This window comes from Mustela erminea, chromosome 13, assembly GCF_009829155.1.
Source record: "Mustela erminea isolate mMusErm1 chromosome 13, mMusErm1.Pri, whole genome shotgun sequence".
Taxonomy (NCBI): Eukaryota; Metazoa; Chordata; class Mammalia; order Carnivora; family Mustelidae; genus Mustela; species Mustela erminea.
The window spans coordinates 83,964,785-83,976,796 of record NC_045626.1 but is presented as its reverse complement, the minus strand read 5'-3'; the positions used below and the strand labels follow the sequence as shown (position 1 = coordinate 83,976,796).

General features: G+C 48.2%; 1 protein-coding gene across 12 annotated transcripts in view; it reads left to right on the top strand.

The window, feature by feature from the left end:
* Window positions 1–12,012, top strand: part of CUX2 (cut like homeobox 2) — a 316,587-nt gene that overhangs the window by 249,391 nt on the left and 55,184 nt on the right. For all 12 annotated transcript variants that reach the window (XM_032309665.1, XM_032309666.1, XM_032309656.1 and 9 more), the window contains one exon: window positions 9,359–9,437. In XM_032309665.1, coding sequence (XP_032165556.1) covers window positions 9,359–9,437 — 79 coding nt within the window. The remainder of the gene's footprint in view (window positions 1–9,358; window positions 9,438–12,012) is intronic.

The window sequence follows — 12,012 nt, the reverse complement described above, 5'->3', positions numbered from 1 at the left end:
GAATAACCATAGAGCCCGCCTGCCTTAGATCGGGCTAACAGAATATCACAGACTGGGTGTCTGAAACAATAGGATTTTATTCTCTCACAGTTCTGAAGGCAGAAAAGTCCAAGATCATGGTGCTGGCACAGTTGGTTTCTGGTGAGAGCTCTCTCCTTGGCTTATAGACAGCTGCCTTCTCACTATGTTTGCTCCTACATCCCTGGGGTCTCTTCCTCTTCTTATAAGAACATTAGTTTTGAGGCTCTTGGCTGGCTCAGTTGATAGAGCATGTGACTGTTGGTCCCCAGGTCGTGAATTTAAGCCCCACATTGGGAGTAGAGATTACATTTTGAAAAGGTAAGATCTTTGGGTCAGGTCATGATCCCAGGGTCCTGGGATTAAACCACGCATTGAGCTCCCTGCTCAGCAAGAAGTCTGCTTCTTACACCCCCACTCCCCCTCCTTGTGTTCCCTCTCTCACTGTCTCTCTCTCTGTCAAATAAATAAATAAAATCTTTATTTATAAATAAATAAAATCTTAAAAAAAAAAAAGAACATTAGACCTATAGGATCAGGGACCTGCCATTTTGACATCATTTAATTTTAAATACCTCTTTAAAGGCCCTATCACTAAATATAGTCACACTGGAGGTTGGTCTTCAACATACAGATTCAGGGGAACACAGTTCATTTTGGAACACCACCACCTCATGGGAGTTTTGCAAGAATCAAGTGAGTTAATGTATGTACAGCGCTGAGTATGTGTTTGCGGGACCTGGGGAGGGGGCGAGATGGTTCCCCTCAGGCACACACATAGTAGGTGCTCAGTAAATACCACCTGTTATTGTTGTAGTTGCTGAGCTCCTGCCCATGTCCATCACCATTGCAGGTTGAGGCATTGAGGGGAGTATTTAGAAGCTGGACCTGCAGCCCTAGAGGAGGGGGGCGTCTCAGAACTCAAGCATGGAATTTGAATTAGCAATTTACATCTGAGGATTCAAAATAGTGATAGGTGGCCAGATGCCTTAATTCTGCTCCATCCTGTCTTGATATGGAAGTGTCTAATGCTGACTTCTGAGCCCTTAGAATGAGGTCTTTGTCGGACCCCCATGATCCTCCAGGAAATGCCCCCCATGATCTCAGAAGGCCAGAGAGGGTCTCAGGCTTCTGCCTCGTGCGGGTAGGAGCCAAGAGAGCCCAGATCAACAATAGCCAACAAAAATAAGAGTCAAACTCTTATTTCTTATTTAAGCCTAACATTAAATTGTCATTTTCATTTGCTCAGCCACATCAGTGATTTATAGCAGAGAGAGCGTTAGCACTCAACCCAGGAATGGAGCTCCGAGCAAACACACTGTGTAAGGCAGAGGGAGTCAAGTTCTGCTGAAGACCTGGGTGCTTGGCTCCTCCTGGCCTCCCAGTCCCCTGACCATCTAGCTCCTCCCACTCTTTTAGACATTCTAGCTGCTTCCACAAAACTCCCACTAGAGTCAGTCCCAAGCAGGGATTGGAAGCATGGGGTTTGGAGTCCAGCTAAGCTGAATCTGGGTCCCAACTCCCACAGGCTATGGCCTTCTCCATTCCGTGCCTCAATATCCACATCCATTAAATGGGCAGTAACACCACCTCCTCAGTTATGAGGATTAAGTGAGATAATACATGCCCAGCACATAACACAGTGCCTGACAGTTAGTGCTCGGTAGTCACTGCTATTATTAATGATACCAGTTCTTATACCAGCCCAAGATAAATGTTATCCTGTTCTACAGGTGGTGGAAAACCAGAATATTACTATAAAGAAAAGGGATCAATCTATCAGACTTATCTAAGACTCATCTTAGAATCACATGTGAGTCTTCTGGATAGTCGAGTCAGACCTCCATATGCAGGTCTCCCTGAGTACCTTTACAGCCTCCCAGATGGGTAGTTGTCTCCTTCGATGCCTCACCTCATGGGGAGCTCAGTATCTCATAAGGTAGCTCACTCTGAGAACTTCAAGCTTTCTAAGACGGAGCCTCTTTGAAATTTCCTTCATCCTCTCCCCCCTGGTCCACACCACCTCTGGAATATTTACAGCTATCAACGTAGTGGCCAGAAAGATCTTTAGCTGATTACATACCATTCTTGGGTATGTCCCCCTGGATCTGCTCCTCTCTCTTGGCTAATTATACCCCACAGCCCTCCCCATCTTTTGCCTCCACCTTGTCCTGAATCAGGAATTTATCTCCTGATCATCTTTCGAATTTGTTCTCCAGGACCCCCTGGACCTGGGCACCAAACCTCCCCAGCCCCTGAGCAGACCCCACGGTGAACAACTTGCTTCCCCCATTCACAGCTTCTGGGTTTCTTCCTGTCTTTCATGCCTCTGCCCCCCTCATTCTCCATGTACCCCCATACTTCTCCCCTTGGGGCCTGTGCCCCCACTCGATGCTCCCTCTTCATTCGTACCCTCTTGTTCCATGCTGCCTCCCATGTTGGTGCCTCCCTGACTGTCCATCACCCCCCTCTCCATGCTCCCCACAGTGACCACAAACACTGCAGCCCTCTGTGCTCCGCAGTGCCCACGAACACCGCAGCCCTCCGCACCCCCTTCTCTGTGCTCCTCCCAGTGCCCACGAGCACCCGAGTTCTCCATGCCCCCTTACTCCCCGTGCATCCCCTCAGATCTGCACCCCCAGCCTCCAGAGGGAGAACCAGGCCTCAGCATTTAAGGGCACGCCCCACACCCCTTGCCTTCCTGAGCTGATTCCTTCTCTCCCCAGATCTCAATTCCTCTTCATCCTCCTCAAAGGTCCTGATCCTGAGATCATCGGATCACCCCGCCTCCTCTCCATTGTCCATAAGTCTTCAGTTTCTTCCAGAATTCTGCCACATCAGACACACCCAGTTCTGTCTCCCAGAACCACCACACCCACCCTCCCCAGAGCCCGGGACCCAGTGGTAAAGGAAAGCTTTTCTCAAAGTATGTTCCACAGAACCCTAGTTTCCAGGTTCACTCTCCGAAACAAAAAGTTCTGTGGCTTAAATGCATTTGTGAAAACATTGGGCTACGCTGAATCAAAGGGGACTTTTTCCAGCAGCTCTTGTCAAAGCGTCCATTTTGTTGGTATATTCTGTACATATCCACGCAGAAAGTGTGTGTGGACTTGATCACAAGTCCTCCTGTCCATGCCCAGGGGACCGTGCGACATGCTTTGGGAAGCACTGGTTTCTGATTGAAGTCTGAGCCCTGGAATGAGAAGACTGGGCCACCTCTGCCACCGACTAGTTCTGTCCGTTTCTTCCTCTGTAGAACAGGGGGCCTTAACCAGGCTCGCATCTGAGAACTGGCGGAGAATCCAAAAATAAAGCACTGAGTGCAGAATAAGGTTCAGTTCCCAGAAGTTCTGACCATTCTTTGTAAAGAGCTTGGCCAGAGAAGTTCTCAATAGCCAGCAGCTGTTGTCACCACTAGCTCGGACAGCTCGTGGAAGCTCAGCTTCAGGAGGCCCCCCAATTTGCTACTTTTAACCACTTGACAGATGAGAGCTAAGTAGCCAGAACAGGCTTTTGCCTCTCCCCTGACTTAACTGGCTTTGCACCTGTTATTTTCATACTTGGGGGACCAAACACGTTTTCACCCCTCGTATTATAGCGGGTAGTGGAAATGCCACGTGCTCCATCAGACGCTGAGCTATTTCTGATGGTGACCTTCTTGGTGTCTGTAGCTGGCCGCCACCTCCTCCTCCTCCTCCTTCCCCAGATGGCCTTCAAAGATCTGCCTGTCACAAGCCAAATCTGTCATCCTGGACACTTTCTCCCGCCCTTCTGTGTGGTCGGGCCCAGCCATGAGGCAAAGACACACATGGCCTTTTATTTGTGCCAAGCTCACCTGTCTGGGCACGTGGTTGAAGCGCCCTAAAGTTGCAGACTTTGGAAAAGACATCCTGTGTGGTCAGAAGAAAAATTAATTAAGTGCCTTATTAGAAAGCTTTTTGCCAACTTCTGTGGCCACTCTTTGCCACATGCTCGCCCATTCCTTCCCAGTAGCTTCCTAGGCAGATGGAGAGTATCTTTCCCACTTGATGGCTGAACAAACTAAGGCCAAGAAATGCTTAATGACATTAGGCCCAGCACCAGATCGGGCTCTAATGCCATTAGAAATTTTGACCTGGCCTTCTAGAAACAGACAGGGTTATTGTTCTAAACCAAGACTGAACAAGGCAGGGCATCCACATGGCTCCCTATCTGCAAGTCATCTTTACTGTGGGAAGCCCTGAACTTGAACTGATTAAAACTGAGAGCTGTTCCAAGATGTTTTTTGATCTCTGCTTTTGAAAATATTGTCCAGTCATTAGATGAGTCTTGAAAGCACGGATTGGCAAACATTTTCTATAAAGGGCCAGATAGTAAATATTTTTTTTATTTTATTTTATAAGACTTATGTATGTATGTATGTATGTATTTTAGACAACGAGAGAGAGCACACATGTGTGAGCAGGGGGAAGGGGCAGAGGGAGAGAACCCCCAAGCAGGCTCCCCGCTGAGCATGGACCCCCCCAACATAGAGCCCCATCTCATGACCCTGAGATCACGACCAAGCCAAAACCAAGAGTCAGATGCTTCACCGACTGAGCCACGCAGGCACCCCTATTTTATCTTATCTCAAGTAATCACTACCCCCAACATGGGGCTCAAACTCAACGACTCCGAGACCAAGAGTCACATGCTCTATTAACTGAGCCAACCAGGTGCCCCTGCATATTTTTTATTTTACAGCCGGTGTCTTTGTCACAACTATGCAACTAGACCATTGTAACATGAAAGCAGCCATAGACAATAAATAAAAGAATGGCTGCAACTGTATTCTAAGAAAACTTTATTTACACAAACAGATGAAGGTCCACATTTGGCCTAAGGACCATAGTTCGCCAACCCCAACCCTTGATTTAGACCAACACTATCCAGTAGAAATATAACACAAGCCATATATGTAATTTAAAGTTTTCTAATAGCTACATTACAAAGTAAAAAGAAATAGGTGAATTTAATTTTAATAATATATTTTACTGAACCCAGTAATTCCACAGTGTTATCATTTCACATAAAATCAATATAAAAAGTTACTGAGATGGGTTGCCTGGGTGGCTCGGTCTGTTAAGCATCTGCCCGAGTCTTAGGTCATGATCTCAGGGTCCTGGGATTGAGTGCCCTGTCGGGCTCCCTGCTCAGCAGAGAGCCTGCTTCTCCCTCTGTCCTGCCTCCGCCCACCCCTGCTCATTCTCTCTCTCTCTCTCAGATAAATAAAATCTTTTTTAAAAAAGTACTGAGGTATTTTACAACCCTTTTTTCATCCTGAGACTTAAAAATCCCGTATTTTATACCCATAGCCCATCTGAATTTGGAATTGTCCCATTTCAAGTGCTCAGTGGCCACGTGTGCCAGCGGCTGCTGTATTGGACAGCGTAGCTCCAGTGGGCAGACCAATATCATAAGGAGACTGTCACACTGGTAAACAACATGCCCTTACGAACTGATAAGCACCGTGAGAAGAAAGCAGAAGGCACTATAGGCAGGGACAGGGAAGCATTGAAGGAATCTTCTGGTATTTGCCCCAACCCTGCTCACAGTTCTTTCTTAGCAGTCAATGGAACATTCTTTTTCTTTTTTTTTTTTTTTTAAGATTTTATTTATTTATTTGAGAGAGAGAGAGAGAGGGCTCGTGCATGAGCTGGAAGGAGAGGGAATCCAAAGACTGTACACAGAGCGCAGAGCTGGACGCGGGGCTCAGGCCCACGGCACTGAGATCATGACCTGAGCTGAAACCCAAGAGTCGGCCGCTTAAGCAACTGAACCACCCAGGGGCCCCAAGTCAATGGACTGACTTGGCCAATGGAACGTTCTTATGCCTTTTCCCAAGCCCCACACATGCTCAGCATAGATGCCATAAAATGAAACATTCAGACTTTGCTGGCTCATCTCTGATAATTTCCCATCTAGGGCTCAGAAGATGAATTGCTTTCATTTCTCATGGCTTTTCTGGGCTTCAGATCAGCAACACAGCAGCCTATGACCTGGTACAGCCATAGATGATGTCACGAGGCAACATATGGGGTCCAAGCAACTATCCCCCACTGAGTGGGATGGTTTTTCTCTCCAGGAGAAAGGGCCCAGCATCTGGATCAGAGCAGGAATTTGAACCCCCAGACCTCGTATGAATCCCACTGTGCCGTCTACTTACTGGGTGACCTTTGGCAAGTTATTCAGTGTCATCAAGGTTTTCTCATCTATGTAGTAGGATAATGACAGCAGCTACCTTTACTGATTGGTGTGTCCATGGAGAGAGATGATCATGGAGAGTAAGAGCATCTGGGACATGGTAAATGCTGAATATTACAACTATAATAATTACTATTGACCCATCAAGGCTGCCCCCTCAAAACTCAGAATTAATTGCTTCCTAGTGTTTGCATCACCTTCTCCCATGTTGTGGTTCCTCTTGGACGTAGCTAGTCCCCAGAACAGGAACTGTGCCTTGTCAATCTCAGCAAGATCAAAAATCAACCTGCAGTTGATTTTTCCCTTTCCTAGATCTATTTATTTATTTATTTATTTATTTCTAAAGATTTTATTTATTTGACAGACAAAGATCACAATCAGGCAGAGAGAGAGGAAGGGAAGCAGGCTCCCTGCTGAGCAGAGAGCCCAATGTGGGGCTCGATCCCATGACCCTGGGATCATGACCTGAGCCGAAAACAGAGGCTTTAACCCACTAAGCTACCCGGGTGCCCCTGGAACATTCTTTATGTTTGTCGTTGTCTTTCTCCTCTCCACGAGACAATGCGTAATGTTCCCTCCACCAAACTGGGCCAGATTCTCTCCACTTAACATACTCTCAAGGCCCCCTTGTACATTCCCTCTGAAGCATTTAGCATTTGTAATTAATGAGTAACCTGGAGAATCTGCTTTGATCTCAGTCTCCCTGCTGGACTGAGTCCCATGAGGGCGGGGCTCCTGTCTGCATCATTCATTGATGAGCTCCCAGCACAGAGCACATAGTAGGTGCTCATGAAATGTTTGTTGAGTGAATGAGAGACTATCATTCCCTCTGGAATTTAAAAGACCAGACACTGTTCACAGAATAACAAGAGAGCTTAGGGAGTTTTAGTAACTGACCTTTTTAAAATCATTTGCTCAACGTCCACCATACATTTCCCTCCACCTCTCTTAAACAACGAATTCTCTGTGGACTTCATAAAACCTTCAGGCTATGCTGTCCAATAGAAATATAATGTGATCCATGGATGTATTTTTACAGGTTGTAGTATCTACATTGAAAAACAAGTAAAAGGAAACAGGTGAAATGAATTTTAATAAAAGACTTTATTTGACCCAGCATATCCAAGAGGTTACCAATTCAATATGTAACCAGTATACATGATGAGCTGTTGACCATTCTTTTTCTCTTGCTAAGTCTTTGAAACCTTGTGTGCACTTTGCACTCCCAGCCCATCTCAATTTGTGCTTGCTGCGTTTCAAGTGCTCAAGAGCCACCTGTGATTTGCGGCTGCCGTATTAGAGGCCTTACAAGAACCACTGTGGTTTTCACATTCTTCTTCCCAGTATGCACTGCGAGGTGTGGAGGCGGAGCCTTTCTTAGGTGGTCTTTGTAGGACGCTAGATAAGCACAGCTGGGGTTTATCACCCAGCACTGGACAGAACCTGTCCCCGTAACAGGCAAGAAGGAAGGGGTTGGTCATACCAAGAGGTGACCTATACGGGGCTTAATGTATCCCGTAAGATTTACAAAGGGCTTTGTATGTGTTAAATCATCTGACCCTCCAGCAAGGGAGGGTGTGGTGTTATTATTTGCATTTTACAGAGGGGGAAGTAGAGACACAGGGATTGCCATGACCTGTCCGCTCAAAGACACAAAGATTCTAAGTGATGGACCTGGGATTTGAACCCAGGTGGCCTCGATCCAAGGCTTGTGCCTTAGTTGGCCCTTCTCTGAATAGACCATCTCAGAATTGGCCCTTGTCATTTCTCCAAAATGGTGTCACAAACAGGACCTAGAGTTGGGGCAACCAACCCTCTTATATGTGCTCATCCCCCAAATTGTTTTGAGCACCTTCTGTGCACCACACAGTGCATTCACAGAGCTCATGTCAAGGGAAGGAATTTGATAACAGACACTCCCCCAAGTGGCGTCCCTGGGATTGGTAAGAGAAGCCCACCTCTGAAAAAGGGAGATTGACGCATAGATCCTCCCCGTAGATTCATCATTGAAGAAGATGGCACCAGAGGGAGAAGTATATCATTGTCAGGGAGAATGAAGATGTTCCAGTGCAAAGGGAGATAACCCCACCCAGGGTGTTCTCAAGGATGTAGGGACGGTGACCTGTAGGTACCAGGAGCTCACACCAGCCGTGTGCCAGGGAGGCCCAGGATGATGCCAGGGAAACTGGCTACCAAGAACTAGCACCAAGGCAGCTGTGAGGCCAGAGCTTGGAATTCCTAGCCAAGGACAGGGAGGGATGAGATGGTGCTGAGCCCCAGAAATGTCTTGCCCACCTTATCTTAAGGAACATCACTGGCAGAACAAAAAAGTCTGTGAGCAAGAGAACAAACGTAGGAAGGTAGCTCTTCACAGTGGGGTTACAGAGCCTTTGTGTCTTCATCAGCCAGGAAGCATTTGTTGAGCTGTTTGACATCTCACGAGAGCTTTAACGAGTTCTCTGTAATTTTCAGTGGCAAGAAATATTCCCCAGATGTGTGCCACTTTCCCCCAGAACGTGTCATATCTGGATCTCCAGCAGGACCCTTTCATAACAAAAACAATAATAATAGCTATTAACCTGCTGTGTGCCAGGCCCTGTGCTTAGCACTTACATGCAATTTCATTCCATCCACAGAAGAGACCCAGAAGGTAGGTTCCATTTTTCCCCCATTTTTCAGATGAGGAAACCTTAGATCAGAGAGGGCCAATGACGTGCCCGAGATCACACAGCTAAAATGCAGCAGGGCCAGGATTTGAACCTGGACTTTCTTTTATTTTTAATATTTTATTTATTTATTTGACAGAGAGAGAGAGAGAGGTCACAAGTAGGCAGAGAGGCAGGCAGAGTTGGGCGGGGGGACCAGGCTACCTGCTGAGCAGAGAGCTTGATGCGGTGCTCGATCCCAGGACCCTGAGATCATGACTTGAGCCGAAGGCAGAGTCTTAACCCACTGAGCCACCCAGGTGCCCGAACCTGGACCTTCTAACTCCATACTTTTGACTTTCATTTCCCCTCACCTCCCCCCATCCCATGTTTGCACATGTAGGAAAGTGATCATATTTCCTTGTAGACTCGGATGCCATGGTTACACATGACTCTCTCTCTTATTTCCAAAGGTGGTGGCCCTTAGTAAGAGAAGTCAGGAGGCCGAGGCAGCTTTCCTGAGTGTTTACAAGCAGTTAATTGAAGCACCAGGTAAGATACATTTGGGTTCCACAACTGGATAATTAATGACATTGAAGAGCTAGCCATTATTGGTTGTTACACAGGGGCCTCCCCACAGTGGATTTAGGGACAAGCGAAGGCTCCTGGGCAAGGCTGAGCCTTCCACAGGTGAGGGTTGTTGGGGGCGGTGAGAGGTGCACACCCAGCCTGGTGTGACATGTCCCCACACAGTTCCTCCATCCTCCCCCACCACATTCCAATGTTAGCTAGAAAGCTTTGGGGGACTCCTGGCAAGATCTCCCACCTGGACCTTCTTGGGGAGCCGAGTGTCTTACCTGCCAGAACCCCCATCCCATTGCCCCAAAGGACAGATGGTGCCCAGGGCTGTCTGCCAGCTGAGGGCACTGGAGGAAAGACCTCAATGTTTCCCCACCATGGCGCAGCCAACTTCAGCTCAAAGAACACATTACTTACGTGACTCTCTTTACATGAAATATAAAGACAGGCAAAGATGAATCTGTCAGCACTATTCACAATGCCCAAAACGGGGAAGCAACCCAAATGTCCATGAATGGATGGATGGATAAATAAAATGTGGTCGATTCAGCCATAAAAAGGAGAGATGCGCTCACACGCGCTGACACGCGCTGACACGCAGCAGGGACGGCCCTCGCGATCACGGTGCTGAGTGGAAGAAGCCAGACACAAGGTCACATAATCCAAGACTCCACTTAAATGGAATGTCCCAAATGGGCAAATCTAAGGAGACAGATACCAGACTGGTGGGAGAGGGTTGGTGACTGCTAATGGGTGTGGGGTCTCCTTCTGGAAGGATGGAAATGCCCTGGGGCTAGATAGGGGTGCTGGCTATGTGACTTCATGAATGTGCCAGATCCCACTGAACTGTTCACTTTAAAATGGTAGATTATATGTTCTAAGAATTTCTTCTCAACTAAAAAAAAAAAAAAAAAAAAAAAAATTTAACCTGTGCTGTTAGAAGTCAAGAGAGTGGTTTCTGTTGGAGGGCCAATAGTTCCGAAAAGGGACCTCTGGGGGCCAAAGATGCTGCTTCTTGATCTTGGTGTGGATTGTAGAGCTGTGAGCGGTTTGAGCACACTTAGGTGTGTGCCTAAGATATGCAGACACATGTCTGTAAAACAGTCTCCCATTTCCAAAACGGCCCCTCCTCTGCCACCTTTTCATTTCATGACTCCGAAACGGGAGCCCAGGGAGGTGTAAGTGATTCGCTTACAATGGTGGGGCTGGGAGGGCACCCTCTGCCAACTCCCGCCATCCGGACAGCCTCCTGGTCCTTTCTGGGGCCCTTCTACACAACCACAGGGATCAATGCTTTCGGGTGACCAGGGCTGGGGGTTTATGAGGAAGAACATGAAATCCTAGCTAAGCCGAGTCATGGAGAAGGCGAAGTCCTTTCTACTCTATGGGGAGGTCGTTTGTGGGATCTTTGTGTTTGTGGGTGGGGAAGTTCCTCATTCCGTCTGTCTTGGGCGACTAGGGTGGCTTGAGTGGTGTCCTCCCAAAATGCATGTCTACCCTGAACCTTGGAACGTGATCTTCTTTGGAAGCAGGGTCTTTGCAGATGTAACTAGTTAAGGACCTCAAGATGAGACCATGCGGATACAGGGTGGATCCTACCTCCAGTGACTAGTGTCCTTGTAAGAGGAGGAGAGGACACAGAGAGACCCAGGAGGAAGGCCATGTGAAGACTGGCTCAGGCTGGAGTGATGGGGCTACAAGCCAAGGAGGGCTTGAGGCTGCCAGAAATGGGATGAGACAAGCTCCCGAGCTCTGGGAGCGCCTCAGGGTTTAGAAAGCGCACGCCTGGCATTGAGGCCGCTCCACCGTCTGCATGTTACAGCTCCAGGGGAACAGGCCAACCAGCCTCCTTCGCGGGGTACCCCGAGGTTGAGTCTGGCGCCTGAGGTCTCACAGCCAGGAGAGTGGGGCTCAGGTCTCCGCACACACGCTGCTGTGTCCAGAGTGGCTGCTCCGTGTCACAACTCAGCTGCGTGGGGGAGGCTGTGTTTGTTTTCTGGGGCTCCTGTAACAAGTCACCACAAACTGGGGGGCTTCAAGCCACAGATGTTTATTGTCTCCTAGTTCTGGAGGCCGGAAATCCGAAATTAAGGTGCCCACAGGGCCGTGCTCCCTCTCAAGATTCTAGGGGAAGCTTCTTCCTTACCTCTTCCAGCTTCTTGTGGTTCCAGGTGTCCCTTTGCCTGTGGCCCCATCATTCCTGTCTTTGCCTCTGTCCTCACGAGGCTCCCTCCTCCCTATGTCTGGGTCCCAACTCTCCAGCTCTTTTCTCTTATAAGAACACTAGCCATTGAATTTAGGGCCCACCCCATAATCCAGGGTGATCTCCAGAGACCTTAGCTGAGTTACATCTGCCAAAGACCCTTTTCCCAAATAAGGTCACTTCACCGGCTCCAGGCATTAGGACATGGGTATATGTTCAGGGACCCGTTCAGCCCCCCACAGAGGGATGTGCACACTCCATCCTCTTTGCCCTGGTCCTACACTCCCTGGAAGGCAGCATGCTGTGTGTGTCTCAAGGAGGATGTTTGGGCAGTGAGAGTGGCTG